The 16,890-nt window shown below is 59.9% G+C and overlaps 3 protein-coding genes across 5 annotated transcripts in view; all 3 read right to left on the reverse strand.

The window, feature by feature from the left end:
* The window catches only part of SLC43A2 (solute carrier family 43 member 2), a 33,124-nt gene extending 31,903 nt beyond the window's left edge, over window positions 1-1,221 (reverse strand). The window contains exon 1 of one of the 3 annotated variants that reach the window (XR_010435537.1): window positions 1,137-1,221. The gene's annotated coding sequence lies outside the window, so the exon portion shown is untranslated. Of the gene's footprint in view, window positions 1-1,120 lie in introns of all 3 variants that reach the window. The other 2 variants (XM_064677396.1, XM_064677397.1) reach the window with 2 other exon arrangements.
* Window positions 1,222-5,013: 3,792 nt separating this feature from the next.
* On the reverse strand, window positions 5,014-11,989 carry SCARF1 (scavenger receptor class F member 1). The gene is made up of 11 exons (XM_064677379.1): window positions 11,109-11,989; window positions 10,349-10,410; window positions 9,933-10,034; window positions 9,297-9,822; window positions 8,638-8,856; window positions 8,423-8,551; window positions 8,233-8,336; window positions 7,907-8,018; window positions 7,706-7,830; window positions 7,417-7,554; window positions 5,014-7,065 (listed from the first exon to the last, which is right to left on the reverse strand). Exons 1-11 carry the CDS (start codon window positions 11,201-11,203, stop codon window positions 6,059-6,061), a joined length of 2,619 nt encoding a protein of 872 aa, XP_064533449.1. The 5' UTR covers window positions 11,204-11,989; the 3' UTR covers window positions 5,014-6,058.
* Window positions 11,990-12,467: 478 nt separating this feature from the next.
* Window positions 12,468-16,890, reverse strand: RILP (Rab interacting lysosomal protein). The gene is made up of 8 exons (XM_064677415.1): window positions 16,625-16,890; window positions 16,058-16,181; window positions 15,484-15,605; window positions 15,116-15,307; window positions 14,542-14,705; window positions 14,276-14,398; window positions 13,730-13,813; window positions 12,468-13,369 (listed from the first exon to the last, which is right to left on the reverse strand). Exons 1-8 carry the CDS (start codon window positions 16,853-16,855, stop codon window positions 13,213-13,215), a joined length of 1,197 nt encoding a protein of 398 aa, XP_064533485.1. The 5' UTR covers window positions 16,856-16,890; the 3' UTR covers window positions 12,468-13,212.

Below are 16,890 nucleotides of genomic sequence, written 5' to 3' on the forward strand. Positions count from 1 at the left end.
GTGAGTGAGGGTCCTAAACATGCAATTTATACCACCCATGGCTCATCAAGGAGTGCCTTGTGCTACCTGCCAGACCATCCAGCTGGGACACAGATCACTGGCATCTCCAGGTTGCCCCACAGATGCTGTGGCCAGATTAACTGCCTCCACTTGTCCCAGCCCCTGGGTCCCATGGGAGCAAGCAGCAGATTTGGGAGCAGACCTGGCTGGACAAGGGGCAGCTCTGGGGAGCCCTGGGGTGGGGGGCAACCCTTGGGTCACAAGGCAGGTGACCATTTTAGAGAAGCTGAGGCTTTTCCCAGCCTGAGCACATCTCAATCCAGCACAATGGGGAAACCAGCTGGCCACACACCCGGCCAGGACAGATTCCCAGGGTTTTCCATAGGGCACAGGCCCCAGCCCGAGGTGCTTTGGTGGGATGGGGGTCTGACCCAGCTCCCTGCAGTGGTGCCCCTTCCAGGTACGGAAACTGGCTCAAAGACCCCTGCCCTAAAAGCCAGTCTGCAGCCGTGCCCCCCCATACCCACCCACCCACGGCACAGGCCCCAGTGCAGCCCACGACGCGTTTCCTCCATCACCTCTCCTCCTCTTCCTCAACGCTGCACCCGCAGCCTCCTCCCCAGTCCCAGTACCCTTCCCCAGCCCAGAGCCCCTCTCTGCGACAAGAGGTGCATCCCCGCTCTCTCCGTACCAGCCGCCCCCAAAGCACACCCCATTTTCCCCAGCACACCCCACTCATGCTCTGCACCACCCCCGTGCCCCAGCTCCCCCGAACAGCCCCGCTGCATCCCGCTCCCCATGCAGCCCCCCCACCCACCACCACCCGGCTCTCCCCATCCATCCCCTCTCCCTCCGCTGCCTGCCATGAATCCCCCCATGCACCCGCGTACCCCTATACACCCTATTACCCCCCAATCCCCCTCTCCTTCCCCGCAGCCTCCCCCTCCCAAAGCACCCACCGACCCCCTCCCGTGCAAACCCCTCCCCGATCACACCCCACGCAAAAACCTCCCCCGTGCAAACCCCACCCCGCGCGCCCCCCTGCGAGGCCTCGGCGCGCCCCGGTGCTTCCCCCCGGAGCCCCCCCACCCCCTGATAGCCCCCCCTCGTCTCCCCGTACCCCCGAGCCCGCTCACCGCCGGTGCCGCGCCCGCTCCGCTCCGCGCCGGTCCCGCCCGGGCTTTTTATCCCTCCTCCGAGGCAAAAACAGGCGCCGCCGCTGATTGGCCGCCGCCCCGGCCAATGGGGGCGCGCGCCGGTGCCGCTGGGGCACGTGCCGGCTCGCGCGCCCCCCCTCCCGGGACCCCCGGGATACCCGAGACCCCCCCGGGATCTACCCGGGATCCACCCGGGATCCACCGATATCTGCCCCCGGGACCCCCCCGGGATCCCCCCGGGATCCACCCGGGACCCCCCCCGGGATCCACCCGGGATCCACCCGGGATCCAGTCGGGATCCACCGATATCTGCCCCCAGGAACCCCCCCGGGACCCCCTGATATCTGCCCCCGGGACCCTCAGGGGTTCCCTTGGTACCCCCCGATATCTCCCCCCGATACTCCCCCCTCGGTACCCTCTGACACCCCCCACCCGGTAACCCCCTGGTGCCCTCCCTCCCCCGATACCCACCGATATCTCCCCCGATACCCCTCGGGATCCCCCTGGTACCCCCGCCCGGTGCCCCCCACCCGGTATCCAGGTACCCTCCCCGATATCCCCCTCCTCCCGTATCCTCCAGGTCCCTTTGCCCCGTACCCCCGCCCCGGGCCGCACCTGGTCTCTCCCGGGACGGCCACACGCCCCCGGGACACAACACCCGCTGTGCGGGGCGGGCACGGGACACACCGGGGGGACACGCACGGACCCTCCGCGGGGACCGTGACACGCACCGGCACCGCCGCCTTCCAGGGAAAAGGGAGAGAAACGGGACGGCGGCGGCGGGAGGTGATGCGGGATGAGCCCCGCCGGCCGCTGCCCCGCCCGGCCCCGCAGGGTTCGGTGCCGGTCTCCGCCGGCCCCGGGCGGCAGCCGGAGGAGCCGCAGCGCTCTCACTGTGCGACAGCAGAGCGGCTCCTGCCCGCACAGCCCAGCCGGGCACACGGAGCCGTGTCGGTAACAGCTCCTGTGCTACTGCTCCTCTGCCGCGGTTACAGGCACTGGATCCGTCCTGTGAACCCACCTGTCCTGCAAATCCCACCTGTCCTGCTCCCTTGATCAAAGAGGGAGCAGAGAAGCTGCTCTTCCCTCGTTAAAAGGCCAGTTTGGGAGCAGGCACCCAGTCAGCTCGTTCATAGAACCACAGAACAGTTTCGGTTGGAAGGAACCTAAAAAATCATCTAGTTCCAGCCCCCTGTCATGGGCAGGGACACCTTCCACTAGACCAGGTTGCTCCAAGCCCCGTCCAACCTGGCCTTGGACACTTTCAGGGATGGGGCAGCCACAGCTTCTCTGGGCAACCTGTGCCAGGGCCTCCCCACCCTCACAGAAGGGTGAAGAATTTCTTCACAATATCTAATCTAACCCTGCCCTCTAGCAGTGGGAAGCCATTCCCCTTTATCCTGTCAAAGTCCCTCTTGAGCTCCCTTGGTGTCCCTTCACACACTAGAAGGTGCTATAAAGTCTCCCTGGAGTGTCTTCTCCAGGCTGAACACCCCCAGCCCTCTCAGCCTGCCTCCACAGCAGAGGTGCTCCAGCCTCTGATCCTCTTCATGGCCTCCTTTGGACTTCCAATAGATGCATGTCCTTCTCATTTTGGGCTCCTCACAGCTGGACAGAGCACTCCAGGTGGGGCCTCAGTAGAGCAGAGGAGAGGAGGAGAATCCCCTCCCTGGACCTGCTGGTCACACTGCTGGGGATGCAGCCCAATTTCATTAAATAAAAGTAAAATCATCACCAGCCACAAGAGCAGCTTTACACCCGAGCTCACCAGAGCTCTGCTCTCTTTTTCTATTAAATTTATTTTCACAGCATCCTTCTGTGGGATTTCTAGTCCTGCCATAAGCCCAGCCCTCATTAGTGAGGTCCTGGTCCAGAGGAGGTGTCCATGTATCCCTAGAATCATTACAGGGAATATTTTCTCAGTCAAAGGACATGAAAATAGCACTTGGGGCAGGTAAACACCCCAGAGGAAGCAGAGGGACGTGTACCCACCATGGCACCCCTGTGAAAGGGGCAGGCTGGGGTGGGTGGGAAGAGGAAACTCCTCAGCCTTGGCTGTGGGAGAAGGGTCAAACGCTTCAGCAGCTGGAAAGTGGATTTAAGCCAATGCAAACAAACAAACAAAAGCCCAAAGAAAACAAGGCAGCCTGGATCAGTGCCACGTGTTTAGCAGAGGTAGAGGAAGGCTGAGGCAGCACGAGACCCTGGGAGACTTGAGCACCCAGACCTGGTTGCTGTGTCCAAGAAACACAAACCGCGATAGGAGGGAGCACAAGGAGGGCTCAGAGGCTGTTTGAGGACACGGGAACCCTTTGCCACAGGTGAGAGCATGGAGGGGGCTTGGGTGTCCTATCCTAGAAGGAGAAAAGAAGCTATCAGGTGATTCGTGATCAGCCATAAATACCCCCGGGACTAAGCAAACAGCATGGGGAGAAAAAAAATAAAGTGGAGCTGAAGAACAGTACTGACACAGAGACACATTTATAGAAACTGGCCAAGAATGAGCTCAGGCTGGAAGGGAGGTGACAGCTCCTGCTCTGATGGAGCCACTGGAATAAATGACATGGTCCTCTTCAAATGCTTGGGAAGTTTGGGAATGAAGACAACAAGGCTGCAGGCTAAGGGACAGACCTCTGTGGCAATGAGGTACAGCTCAAGCCTCTGTTCCTACCTGTGAGCCAAGAGCTGCCCCAGCAGAGCACAGACACCTCTCTGCTTACAGACAGGCCCTGCACATGGATCACTTCCCACTGTCTGACTTAAAACCACTGCAGCAGGATTTGGAAAGTCAGAGATCCAGCACGGGAAGACATCAAACCCTCCCTCGCCCGCCCGCTCTGCAGGTCTCCCGCATCCAGGATTAAAACCACGGCAAAGCCTGATTGGAAGCATCCCCAGCAAGAAGACACCAGCGCAGCCACGCTGCCGGTGTGTGCATGGGCAGCCACACGCTGGAAATCCACAGCTCGTTTCCCTTGCACCTCCCAGGGAGGGCGAAGATGCTTCATCTTCAAGCCGGGGGAACATCCTGCCTCGGGCTCAGCCCCTGAACACGAGAGGTTTCTCGCAGCAGCAGCGTTCTCTCCTTTCAGCGGCAGGAAGGCTGTCAGGTTGCTGTCAGCTATTTACATGCTGTACCCAGGGCGAACCAGCTCACGTGATGTTCACTTCTGGCACAACACTGCTCAGCTCACAGGCTGAAAATATCCACCCGATTGGGGAAAAAAATGGCTGCTTGTAAATCAAACGTGGGACTGTCCCTGCCTCTGCAATAAAACTGTCAAAACAAAAACCAGCCTGTGCAGAGCAGAGGTCTGGCCAGGCTGCTGCTCCGGTCCTGCCAGGATGAGCAAATATTTTTACTTGTATACCGGAATATTTGGTGTTACAATCGTGGCAGTGGGTGCTTCCACTGCAGGAAAGGGTGCTTCGTGCTGGCTGCAAAACTGGAAGCCTCCCAGCCAAAATCAGGACTGTGGGGATTTGGTGCTTTGCACTGTGAAGAAGCACCCACAAAAAGCAAAAGGGTAAAAGCAAAACCTACTGTGTTTTCTGAAACACCCCAAACCCTGACCCCCAGCTGAGCAGTGCCAGATCAGAAGGAGACCACATGTGAGGTTCAGGCTGCAGTGTAGGTGCTCTGGATGCTCACAGCCCACTCACATTCCCCCTGCACTCCTGTCTCCAGCTCTGTGGAGAACTCGGCTCGCTGAGTGAGAGTTCAGAATTCAGCAGAACCAGAACATGTTAAAAAAACCACCAAAAAACCAAAAGCCTAAGGCTGCCAACTGTTTCCACACTTTGGAGAATATTCCTGGCCATGTCTTTGATTCAGAGGGTGGTTGGGAAACCCATCTCCTGAAGGGGTTTGGTAACATTTAATTTTCACTCCAAGGCTTTCACGCCACGCAAAATAACAGAAAAATATACAATAAACCTTCTACCACTTAGATACATCTAAAACCAGATCAGGCTGCAAATCTTCTTTGACATCTCAACCGCCTTTACAGCAGGAATGTGGCGTGGGAGATGGCAGGAGCTCAGGGGACCCGTAGAAATCCTGTTTTCCATGCAACTTTCATCCTTATCAGGACCAGCACGGCGCCAGGTGCACAGGTTGATGGGCACTGCCCAGCTGCCACGTTTGCTCTTGCACAACTGCAGCCTGGTATTGCATGCAGTTTAAAAGGCTGTGGCAACACCCCATGCTGTGCCACAAGCCTTTCCATGGGCTACACAAGTACGTGGAAGCAAAGGCAGCCAGGGCCTGCCACAGAAGCCACACAGATAAACCCCTGCAGACCCAGATACCCTTTGAGATAAGCAGCTAAAATTAATTTTCTCTGAAGCCCATCATCTCTCCTCAGCCCAGCTCCACAAAATAATCCCCTTCAGCGAGAAGCACCTTTATAGCAGGAGGCTCCGAGCAGCATCACTGGAATTGGGACAGGGAAAAGCAAAAGCCGATGGGGTGAAACTCTTTCTTGCCTGTGCATTTCCCAGCTGAGCCTCCAGCCGCCCTGCTCCTGTTTAAGAGGATGTATGTCCCCAGGCCCACTGCCAACAGGGACTTGAAGGTGTCACCATCACACCCAGAGCATCGCTGTGCCCCCAGGCTTTGCAGACACAGATGTGGCAGGTAAGGCAGGGGAGAGCAGGAAAGCAGCTCTGAAGCACCACAATCCCACAGGCTGCCACCGCTGTGGCTCTTGGCATCACCCATCTCACCGGCTGTGCCAGCCAGCGAGGGTCCAGCAACACAGCACGGAGGGAAGAGAGGGGGTCAGGGAAAGGCTCAATGCTTCTCCAGTTCACAGCTCGTAGAGGGATCTCGGCTCCCCCCAAGATGGGGTTGGAGGCATCCCCTGGGCTCCCACTGTCCCAGCCCGGGCAGTGGTGGCTCAGGTGGCTGCAGGGGTGGTCAGCAGCTCCTTGCCAGGGCTGGAGGGGGAATTGGCACCACTGCTGGTCACATTCTCGTATTTGGGTTCTTCCTCCATGGCAGCCTGTCCCTTTGTTTCGAGGCTGACAACTAACTCAGGGCTTTTGCCCCTCTCAGTGGCACCCACAGCTTCACTGGCCCCATCCTGGGCTCCGGTGCTTTTTGATGAGAGAGCTGCAAGAAGGAGGGACAGTCTCTTAGCAGGGGGATGCTGGTGCTTGCTGGGGGATGGCTCAGCAGGAGCCCCTGGGACACTCTCCCTCTGCTTGCAGCTGTTCACCGAGTCTCTGCGCTGCGCCAGGGCCCGGCGGGGTGGTTTCTGGATGGCCTCCATGCTCCTCCTCACCTTGGGCTCCTCCTTGGCAGCCCACTTGCCCCTCTGCAAGCTGCCCAGACGCTTCAGCACAGCCTGGACCGGTCCCTCACCACCTCCTTCTGCCTTGGGGTCCTGCCCAGCCGTTCCCACCATCATGTAGATGGTAGTGACATTGGGCTCTTTCCCCTTCGCCTCCCAGCTGCCAGATTTTGCAGCTGCTTCCAGTGCCTCCACTCTCTGGGCCACGTGCCTGGTGCTGGAGACCACCCTCCTGCGTCCCCCCGGGGTGGCCCGTGGCGATGGCCGGTGGTTTTCCTCCCCCTTGCTGAGGGGCTCGGGGTTCTCGTAGCAATCACTGGCTGGTCGCTCGCTCTGGGGCTCCGCTGCCACATCCCCTGCTGTTTGGGTCAGCTTGGATGGGCCCCATGGGGTCTTGGGCTTCCAACTGGGGCTGGGGGTCTCCACTGCCCCAAATTTTGTCCCCTCGGCAAAGGACACGGAGGGTCGCTTGGCCTTGGCGATGCTGGAGGTGCGAGGGATGGCGAAGGGCTGGGACACATCCTCGGAGTCGAAGGCGGACGGGTCCGGGAGCACCTCACCAGGGGGGGATGTCCCATCCTGCAGCTCAGTCCCCCCCAGCAGCGGGATGCCTGTGGGAGAAGGCGACAAGAGTTACGGCTGCCAGAGCTACTGCCCTGCCCAGGGACACACTCGGGGACACTGGGACAGGGGCTGGGGAAACAGGATTGTCCCTGGGATCGTTTCCCAGGGAGGAGGCTGTGAAATGGGACTGCCCACGCTGGGCATGTTCTGCCACACAAGGTCAAGCACAGCCCCGGTGTGTCCCTGCAGACAGGAAAACAAAGGCATGGAAATAAACACTGTCTGGGCCCAGCACCCATCCCTGGGACAGCCAAGGTTGGTAGTGGGGCAGGATTGACCCTGGCAGCCCGGATAGGCTGCGGGTGGCCAGGGAGAGGAGGAGCAACCATGGATGTCACCTTCTCTGGGAGGGACAGAGTACTCGGGTCCCTCGTTGTCGGTGTCGAAGGAGGAGAAGGAGCTGTCTGACACCCACGCAGCCGACGGCGACTCGATGAAGCTGGGGTTGAAGGGGATTTCCGTGTCATGGTGGGACACTGGGAAGGAGAAGACATCCAGCTGAGCTTGGGCACCCCAGGGTGCTGAGGGCGGGGCTGGGAGAGGAGCTGGAAGCTTCCCTGACACTGCAGAGATCACGGGGTGGGGGTGACCCTCTGGAAGTGCTGTTGACAGCTCTGCTTTTTTTACCTGTGACTTTGGGGAGTTTAGAGCTTCCCAGGTTGAAGCAGGGCATCATAGCACTGAGGTTCGCCAGCACCCCCTGCACGTGGTGCTTCATCCTGGCCACGACATCGTCGTCCGGCACAGCCGCCCTGCATAGCAGAGATGGACATCGAGGGACACAGGAGATGGGTTTTGCATCAAAGGTTGCAAAATATGAAAAAATACCTGTCTCTAGCATCTGCTGGGCTGGCTCCACAGCAACAGCAGGCAACGCAGAGCAGCAGCAGCAGGAGAGGGACAAGGATGGCGGCTGCAAGGGCTCCGTGGTCCTTCAAACCTGTGTGGAGAACACGAGTTGAGTGCGGAATGCCCTGTGGCTGTGAAGCCCAGAGAACTGCCCTGCATGGAGAATGCAGGAGCTGGCAACTCATGGTTGGGCCAGGAAGCACTAGGTAGGACCAAGCTGCATCCCAGCCTCCTGGCACCTTCTCCAGTGAGGATGTGACCCTCCCTTGCCCGGTGCCGAGTAGTAAATCTGAGGTTGCTCTTACTCAGCACACAGTCACCCTTTACAGGGTCACAGGTCCCCCGGGAGCACTGGCAGGGCTCAGAACAATTCACTCCAAAATATCCCTCTGGACAGGTGTCGTTGCAGCTGGAAGAGAGAGGAAAGGAGGGAAATGCCCCTGGAGAGAGCGAGGCCCCAGCCCTGCCCTGCTCCCAGAATTATCCTGGCGTTACCTGTCTCCCCAGTAGCCTGCCTGGCAGATGCAAACTCCTGTCACAGGATCACAGCTCCCTGCAACACACTCGGGGCAGAGGAGCTGGCACCCATCGCCGAAGGTGCCTGTGGGGCAGGAGTTGTTGCAGCTGCCAAGACAGAGAGCGAAGCATCAGCCGGCTGCACCTCAGAGCAGAGACCCCCCTGAGGACCAGCAACTCCATCCCGGGCATACCTGGGTCCTGTCCAGCCAGGATCACAGTGCAGGCAGGATCCAGTCTCAGGGTCACAGGGCTCCCCGCGCTGGCAGCGGGGACATAGCTGGAGGCAGCTCTCGCCATGGAAGCCGGGAGCGCAGGGATCCTTGCAGAGAGTCCCGTTCCAACCAGGCTGGCAGGCCAGGCAGAAGCCATCCACGGGTGAGCAGGGCTGGCTGCGCTTGCAGCTCCCACAGCTGCATGGGCAGAGGGGCAGTGAAGTCACAACACCCACCCCTGACCCCTCAAAAAGCAGGTTTCACCCCACACCAGCACTGAGCATCAGTTTGGGCCACAGGGAAATACTGTGTAGTGCCAAGCACTCTGTAGTAGCAAGAGGATAGGAGGAGAGCAAAATCACAGAATATTCTGGTTGGAAGAGACAGGGGAGATGTTGTTTTATCACCCTGGGGAGCAGGACTAAGGATAATGCAATTTTAGGGTGACACCAGCACTTTCTGCTGGCATTAGTGAGATGTTTCTTTTGGGACAATGCTGATGCTGCATCCAACCAGGGATGCTTAAATCCCACAGGATGGATCTCCCTGACCAGACAGACACTACCGTGATGACTTCCCTCAAGGTGTGACTGCCACCCGGGGGTACTCACTGGATCCCCCTGCTGCCCCCAGCTCACCTGTGCACGCACTGAGACCCGTATTTCCCCGCCGGACAGGGCTCCCGGCAGCTCCTGCCCTGGTAGCCGGGGTCGCAGGTGCAGTGGCCGGTGACGGGGCTGCAGGAGCCGTGCACGCAGTCACAGCGCCGCTGGCACGCCGGCCCCCAAAACCCGGCCTTGCACTCGCACTTGCCCGTCTCCTGGGTGCAGGGAGAGTGGTAGCAGGAGCACTTGAAGCTGCACCTCCTGCCCCACCAGCCCGGCAGGCAGCGGCAGAGGCCGGTCAGAGGGTCGCAGTGGGAGCTGGCGAGGTTGCACTGACATTGCTTCTTGCAGTTGGGTGCCCACCAGCCCGGCTCACAGTGGCAGGCACCCGTCAGGGGGTCGCAGCGGCCGTGGGGGCCACACTGGCAGGGGAACTGGCAGACCTGTCCCCAGTGGTTGGGGTCGCAGGTGCAGTGCCCGCTCACCGGGTCGCAGCGCCCGTTGGGGTGGCACGGGCAGCTCTGTTTGCAGTCGGGGCCCCAGTACTGCTCGGGGCAGCCTGCGGGGGGAAGGAGACTGTGAGGAATGGGGGGAAGTCCTGCAGTCCCCGGAGCATCCAGGCTGGCAAAGGTGATGGTGGGATTGGCTGAGCCCTGTGGGAACACTCACGGGAACTGCAGTCTGCTCCGAAGAAGCCGGGTTTGCAGCGGCAGACCCCGGGTTTCACACAAACCTCGTCCTCCCCACAGGCGTCCTTCCCCTCGCACAGTGCTGTCATGGCAGGGCAGAAACATCAGCACATAATGGTCCCCCAGGCTCACACCCCTCTGCCAGACCACCTGCCACCCACTGCTGCAGAGACAGACTTCCCGGGGAATCCACTTCCCGCTCCATCCCTCCACCTGAGCCACAGTACCACCAGCAGCTTGCTCAGCGGGCATTTGGGGGTCCCCATGGCACAGCACCCCACCACTGTCCCTTGAGCAGAGCTGCAGGGCTTTCCCCCCAACACCCAGCACTGTTGAGGAGCCGCCTGGAAAAGAACAGGGACTGAGTGTCCGGCTTCGTCATCATCCAACACTCACCAACTGTGCACTCCCGCCCATCCTGCTTCCAGCCAGGGCAGCACTCCAGGCCAGTGGGGAACCTGTGGGAGAGACCCGGAGGGTCTGTCAGCCAGGGCAGGGGGTGCTGGGGCCAGGACAGCTTTGCTTGTGGCTTCAGTCAAGGCGAAGTGATCCCTCGCCCCAGCAGTGGGATGGCAGTGCGGCCACAAGGACAACGCTCCGGAAGGAAACCAGCAAAATAGAAGGAAATTTAGGAGCCTGCAGCCTGAGTGGGTGGTGGGGCTGGCCTGCCCAAACTGCCAGGAATGCCGCTATGGAGCCCGTGACGGGTCCCAAGTGCCCTGGGAACGGCTCAAAGCTTCACCAGCAACGCAGAAATAAGGCACTGAAACAAAGGCAGCAAAAGGTGCCTCTGCTGATGGGAGACCAATGGGAGAGGCAACAAAGCAGCAAATTAGGGGACATCAGCTCCCAAAGCCCTTTGGGGTCTGCTATGCCAATGTTTCCCCACGATGAGTTTTGCCAAGGGTCCTGTATCGCCCCATTGCCCTGTGCACTGGGGGTGAATGAGAAATAACCCCTGGAGAAGGGGTCTGGGTGCCCCAAGTGCCCCCGAGTGCCCCAACCACGGTCCCCAGCATCACTCCAGTCTCTGCACCCACATGATGCCGGGCTGCAGATCTCCGTCTGTGGAAGGACGGATGGACAACACACCTCTGGGGCTGCTGAGAAGCCCAGGAGATGGAGGGGCACAAGTGGGGACCCCCATGGCACCTACCTGCAGACGTTCCTGCCATCGGGGTCGAGCTCCTGGGCAGAGCTGTGCACCCACAGCCACAGCTGGAGGCAGAGGATGGGCTGGACGCTCCCCATCACCACCAGGGCCCCAAGTCCTGGTGGCTCCCCAGCCCCACGCTGGCGTCCGTCTGTCCCGTCCCTCCCGTGGTGCGGCCTCTTCCTCCCTCCAGCCTTGGGTTTCTTCCTGAGGAAACGCGGGAGGAGTCACCCCAATCCAGACGTCAGGAGTACGGCAGGGAGGGGAGCAGGGAATGCCACTAAAGGGCTGTTTTCGGCCCTTGCTGCCACCCTGCCAGCAGAAATGGGCATCCAAGGGCTTGGCACAACCACATGGGGGGTGGTGAAATAGAAAATGAAACAAAATTTAGCTATTTAGCTATGTAAGTGTGACTTTGCAAAATGTAAAACTGCTTAAAAGTTTCTGCCCAAACTGTGGGCAATTAAGATAAAATGGCTTAGAGAATAGGGAAGGCTTTTTAGCACGTAGAGAGGGGTGGGGAACCTGAAACTCTTTGAAATTATAAAACTTTATGTAACTACTCTGTAATGGTAAGAATAAGAGGTAAAACTAAGTGTCTATTTAGATAAGGCAGACTGCAAAAAGAGTGTGCGTATAGATAATTTTAAACTTGCTACTTTCAAACTGTATAAAAAGCTATGGTATTTCTTTGCTCAGCGGAGTGCACTGGGGAAAAACACCTGCCCCTTTGCATTCCCCGGCCGTAATAAAAGTGCTTTTCAGATTGTTCAAAGGTTTCTTTGAATCATTGGTACCTGCCTGAGCATCTCACCTGGCTCCCCCTGTGCCTCCTTTTTGTCACCCCCAAAGCTGTTTTAGCCAATGCCCCCCCAGCCTACGCAGGACATCCACTGCCTCCCCCTGCCCCGACCCCCATGAGCCACCCCATGGCACTGCCAACTCCTGGCAGGGCCTCAAAGGTGGGGTCCCCATGTCCCCCACTGCAACACAGTTTGACCTATGCTGGCCTTCAAAGGGCTGCTGGCCACTGTCCCACCTCACCATGTCCCCAGGAGCTTTGTGTCAGCAGATGCACAGGAAACACCTTTTTCCTACTCAAGGCCGGCTCAGCCTGGGGGGACTCCTGGCTGGAAGCACAACTGCTCCCCTGGCCATGCAGGACTTAACTCCTCCATGCCCAGAGCTGCAGCATCACACCCCTGGAGCCCCCTCCCCATCGCTGCTGACCCACCAAAGGGGGCTTGGGGGGCTGGTAGAGCACAGCCATTGGTGGCTACACCGGAGAATGGTGAGGGAACCCCAGGAGCACCACCCAGCCCCTTCCCAAGCCAGGAGAGAGCAGAGGCTGCAGGGGGGACCTCAGAGAAGAAACAAGTGATTGATTTATTTCCAACTCCAGTTTTAAAGCTATAAAGTACCTGACCTGAAGGGACCAATTGGCCCCCACAAACACAAGGATTGTCCCAGCAGTAGCAGGAAGAAGTCCCAGTACAAAACTGATTCACCCCATACCTAAAAAGTGCAGTGCTGATCCTGGCTGTCCCAGCTACAGGAGCACCTGGACACCTGGTGCAGTGTGCTCAGCCCCTTCCAGCTGTGTGGTGACCCCAGGACACTCCACCTCAGCCTTCACATTGCAGGGATGGGGGAGGTATGAATGGAAAGGGGTGAAGTGAAACACCCCCCAGAGCAGGATCGGGCGATGGGATCCTGGGCTCTGAGCAGGGGGGGTTGGCAGAAAAAGCCACCAGTGGAGGAGAAGAGCCCTTTTGTGGTGGAGACCCTCACCACACTGAGCTACAAGCAGGGAGAAGTGTGTGTGGGGGGCACAGCTGTGCAGGACCCCCCACAGTTAAGTCATGGGCACAGTGAAAGGGTGGCTGATGGGCAGAGATGCCCAGAGGTGCTGAGGTGTCCCATGCCAGGCTGGCACCCCACACCCAAGTGCCCCAGGGGGTTTGCAGCAATCTGCCCACGCTCTGGCTTTGCCGTCACCACGGCACAGGGAAGGGGCCAGGGCTGCCGTGCTGCTCTCGAAGACACCAGAAGAAGAGAAGCCAGGAAGTGCTGCTGTGAGGTCAGATCAGCTCCTGTTCAGGTGGGGTCAGAGGGGTGCCGTGGCTCTGTTGGGGGAACTGGCTGCTGGCTCCTTCTCTCCCTCTGGCTCCACCTCCGTGTCCAGCGAGTCGATGATTTCCCAGGTGCCGGAGCAGCTGGATGTGGGGGGCTCTTTGTTGCTGCCCTGATACCACAGCCCAAAACTGCAGAGAGAGCAGATAGTGGCCATGAGGGAGAAGAACCTTCCCAGGGAAGCTGCTGGATCCCAACCTCTCTCTGCTTTGGTGGCAGCAGGAGGACACAGCCTGGCTGCAGGCCCTGGGAGTGTGTGGCACTGCAGGGGCAGCAGCAAGGTTTGCCCTGTCCCTGCCCAGGACAAGGCAGATCCTCCCTAAACCAACAACCCCCATTTTGGCAGCATCCCTGCCAGCCCTGCATGGGGCAGCCCAACTCCTTTCTGTCATACCCAAGCTCAGCAAGTGCCAGGTCCCAGCTAAGCCCCAATGCCCTCACTTGCAGAGCTGTCTGTCCCCACCAGCACCCCAGCACAAGAGCAAACTTACAAGCTCCTAATTTTGGATTCAGGAGGCTGAGCATCCACACAGTCTGTGCCATGAGCTGGGAGCCAGGAGCCCTCATCTTCATCACTGCAGGACAAAGAAATAGGGGGAAAAAACCTGCACTGAGCCACAGACACACCACAGCAGTGAGTGCTGGAGCCACTCCAGGGTTCCCTCTGGAGCTGGACAAACCTGCACCCATACAGTGCAGGGGCCAGTCTGCCTTGTCCAGTGCTCCCAGTGCCACCACCTCGCCTCCCTTTTGTCACACACACAGGGACAAGTGGCATTTGGCCAGGTCATGTGCAACTGGTGACAGGGACACATGAGTTGCAGCAAAGAGCTCAGGCCCTGCGGTGCTCCCAGGGCTACACCTGAGCAAGACACCAACCTAAGACATTAAACCTTTGATCTCTGGAGGGAGGAGGCAGCTCTGGGCCTGGGGGAGTTCCCTTCCAGGGTGTCACACCACAAGGAAACACCAGAGCCTGCCAGCCAGCACCAACCCTGCACAGGAGGCTCCTGTCAGCCACGGCCAGCTGGACTCACCTGCTCGCCGACTCCTCCGTCGTTCCCAGCATTTTGGCTCTGATTTTTTTTCTCTGTTTTTTGATATTTGACTTCATCGCATTCAAGAAGAAGCTGGGAATTCTCTCCTCGTTCAGCAGCTCCCTGGCAAAAAGCAGCCAATTGGTTAACCAACAGCCTGGGAAAGATTCCACCCCAGCTGAGTCACGAGCAGCCTCGTGGCCATGGGTGGCTGCAGGGACGGGAGGGACCCGGCTCACTGCCCCCACCACCACAGCAGGACTCACCGCTGGTAATAGGCCAGTTCCTCTTGCACCAGGAACAGGTTGGTCTTGAGCTCGTTCCGCTCTTGCAGGATCTGCTGCACCTCTTCCTTGGAGAAGCAGCACTGAGCAGGGCTCCTGTCCCCTTCCTGGTGCTGTGGCTCCTCCGTGGGCGATGGGGCTCCTTCCTGGGAGGATGGAAAGAGAGTCAGCAGGCAAGAGAGACCCTGAAACCCCCACCCAAAGGCTGGATGCCACGTGCAGGCAGAGATGGAAGTCTCAGGAATGAGTTTGCTGCTGCAGCCCTCCATGGGCCAGCACCTGCTGCCCATCACCACATGTGGCAAACCCTCCTCATCCTTCAAGTCCCACCTGGTTTTTCCTCCTGTCATCTCGCTTTGCTCCACCTCTATCAATTTTTATAGAAAAAGATGTTACTGGCATCACTGTTCAATTTTCAGCTGTGGGGTTACTTGAACAACCACGTCCTGCTGGCATTTGGGTGCTCTGGGTGTGCCAGAAGCTCCACACAGGGCTGGGAATGTCAGGTCAGTGTTAGTGATGCCTGGCAGCAGCAAGGCCACAGGCTCAGACTCACCAGGCCAGGCTCTGGCTGCTGGGTCTCCTGGGCTGTCCTGCTCCTCCTGCTCATTTCCTTCTGGATTTGCAGCATCGCAGCCTCCAGGTCCAACTTCTGTTCCAGAGCACTCTTGAGCTGAGCCTGCACCACGGCCACCTTGTGCCGCAGGTCCTCGTTCATGGACATGAAACGATGCAGCTGTTCCTGCAGCTGGAGGGCCCAGGGCAGCCAAAAGTGAGGCAGTGTCCCCACCCAGGGACATCAGAGCCACCGGGCAAGGCACTACCCCAGCAGGCTCAGCAGCCGTGACAGCCCTGGGGGGATGTGACATGAAAGCAGGTGCCCAGGCCCTTCACACCACACCCGTGAGCTCCCACACCCCTCACCGCCTCCGTGTCTCGGCTCTTGCAAACAATCTCGTGGGCCTGGGCACGAAGTTCATCCCTCTGCTTGTCCACCACCTCCTTCAGCCGCAGCATCACCTCCCGTTCCTTCCGTGCTGTGCTATCTGAGACCAGACACAGGCATGAGTTGCCTCCAGGATCCACGGATTCCCTTAGTCCCTCGACACTTCGAGGTTTCTCAGTTTCTGCCAGACTCTAACATTCCTGGTAGGTCTCAGAGTAGGAACAGTAGACAGAGGGAAGCTGAGAGCTTTAGACCACTCCAAATACATCCTTGTGCTGGCAAAGCAGCCCAAACCCTAAGCCTGCCTCCACCACCCTTCTGGGGGTGGTCCCAGCTTGGTCCTGGGGGCTTGGGGCTGCTCTGGGGGTTTGGGGTCCCTGTGTTACCTTGCAGAACAAGGTAACACTCATGCTCCCTGGTAGGACAGGTCTGCAGGGCTGAAGACCAGGTCTCCAGGCTCCAGAGAGCAGCTTCAGCCCTGCACCCAGTCTGCCATCCCCCACAAGGACACCCTGTGGCATCAGGGGACCCCAAACCCGCTAAGACACCCACCTTCCTGGGATTGGCTCTCTGCAAGCTGCCCCAGGAGCTGCCGGTTCTGCTCCTCCAGGCAGGCCAGGCGGCCGTGCAGGGTTTGCTCCTGGCGCTCGGCCTCCCACAGCCTCTGCTCCGGGTCCTGGGGGACGGGGAGGGGGGGAGCATAGCCGGGTCAGAGCCGTCCCAGGGGATGCGGGACAGCCAGGTCAGAGCCACCACTCCGAGAAAGCAGGACAGCGGGTCAGAGCCATCCCAGGGGGGTCAATTGGGTCAGACAGGTCGGAGCCATCCCAGGGGATGTGGGAGAGCCGGGCCAGAGCCATCCCACGAGACAGAGACAGCCAGGTCAGAGCCGTCCCAGGGGATGCGGGACGGCCGAGTCAGAGCCAACCGCGGGGCAAAGGGGACAGCCGGGACAGGGCCGTCCCTACGGGGAATGGGGTCAACCGGGTCGGAGCCGTCCCACGGGATGTGGAACAGCCGGTTCAGAGCCATCCCCCGGGAACAGCCGGGTCGGAGCCGTCTCCAGCGGGGACGCGCGCGGGTCGGTGGCACCGGGGAAGGTCCCTGCGCCCCGCTCACCTCCGCCTCCTGCGGCCCGGCCGGCGCCTCCCCCGCCTCGGCGCCCGCCGGGGCCACCAGCGCCTCCAGCAGCTCCAGCAGCCGCACCACGGGCGGCACCAGCCCGGCCACGGCCTCGGGCCCGAAGCGGCCGGAGAGGCGGCGCAGCTCGGCGCCCAGAGCCCCCGCCATGCGATAGACGTGCGGCGGGGCCAGGCGGCCCGGCGGGGTCCGCCACAGCGGCTCCGCCATGGCCCGGGCCCCGCGCACGCTCCGCCCGCCCCGGC

Source organism: Pseudopipra pipra, chromosome 21, assembly GCF_036250125.1.
Source record: "Pseudopipra pipra isolate bDixPip1 chromosome 21, bDixPip1.hap1, whole genome shotgun sequence".
Classification (NCBI taxonomy): domain Eukaryota; kingdom Metazoa; phylum Chordata; class Aves; order Passeriformes; family Pipridae; genus Pseudopipra; species Pseudopipra pipra.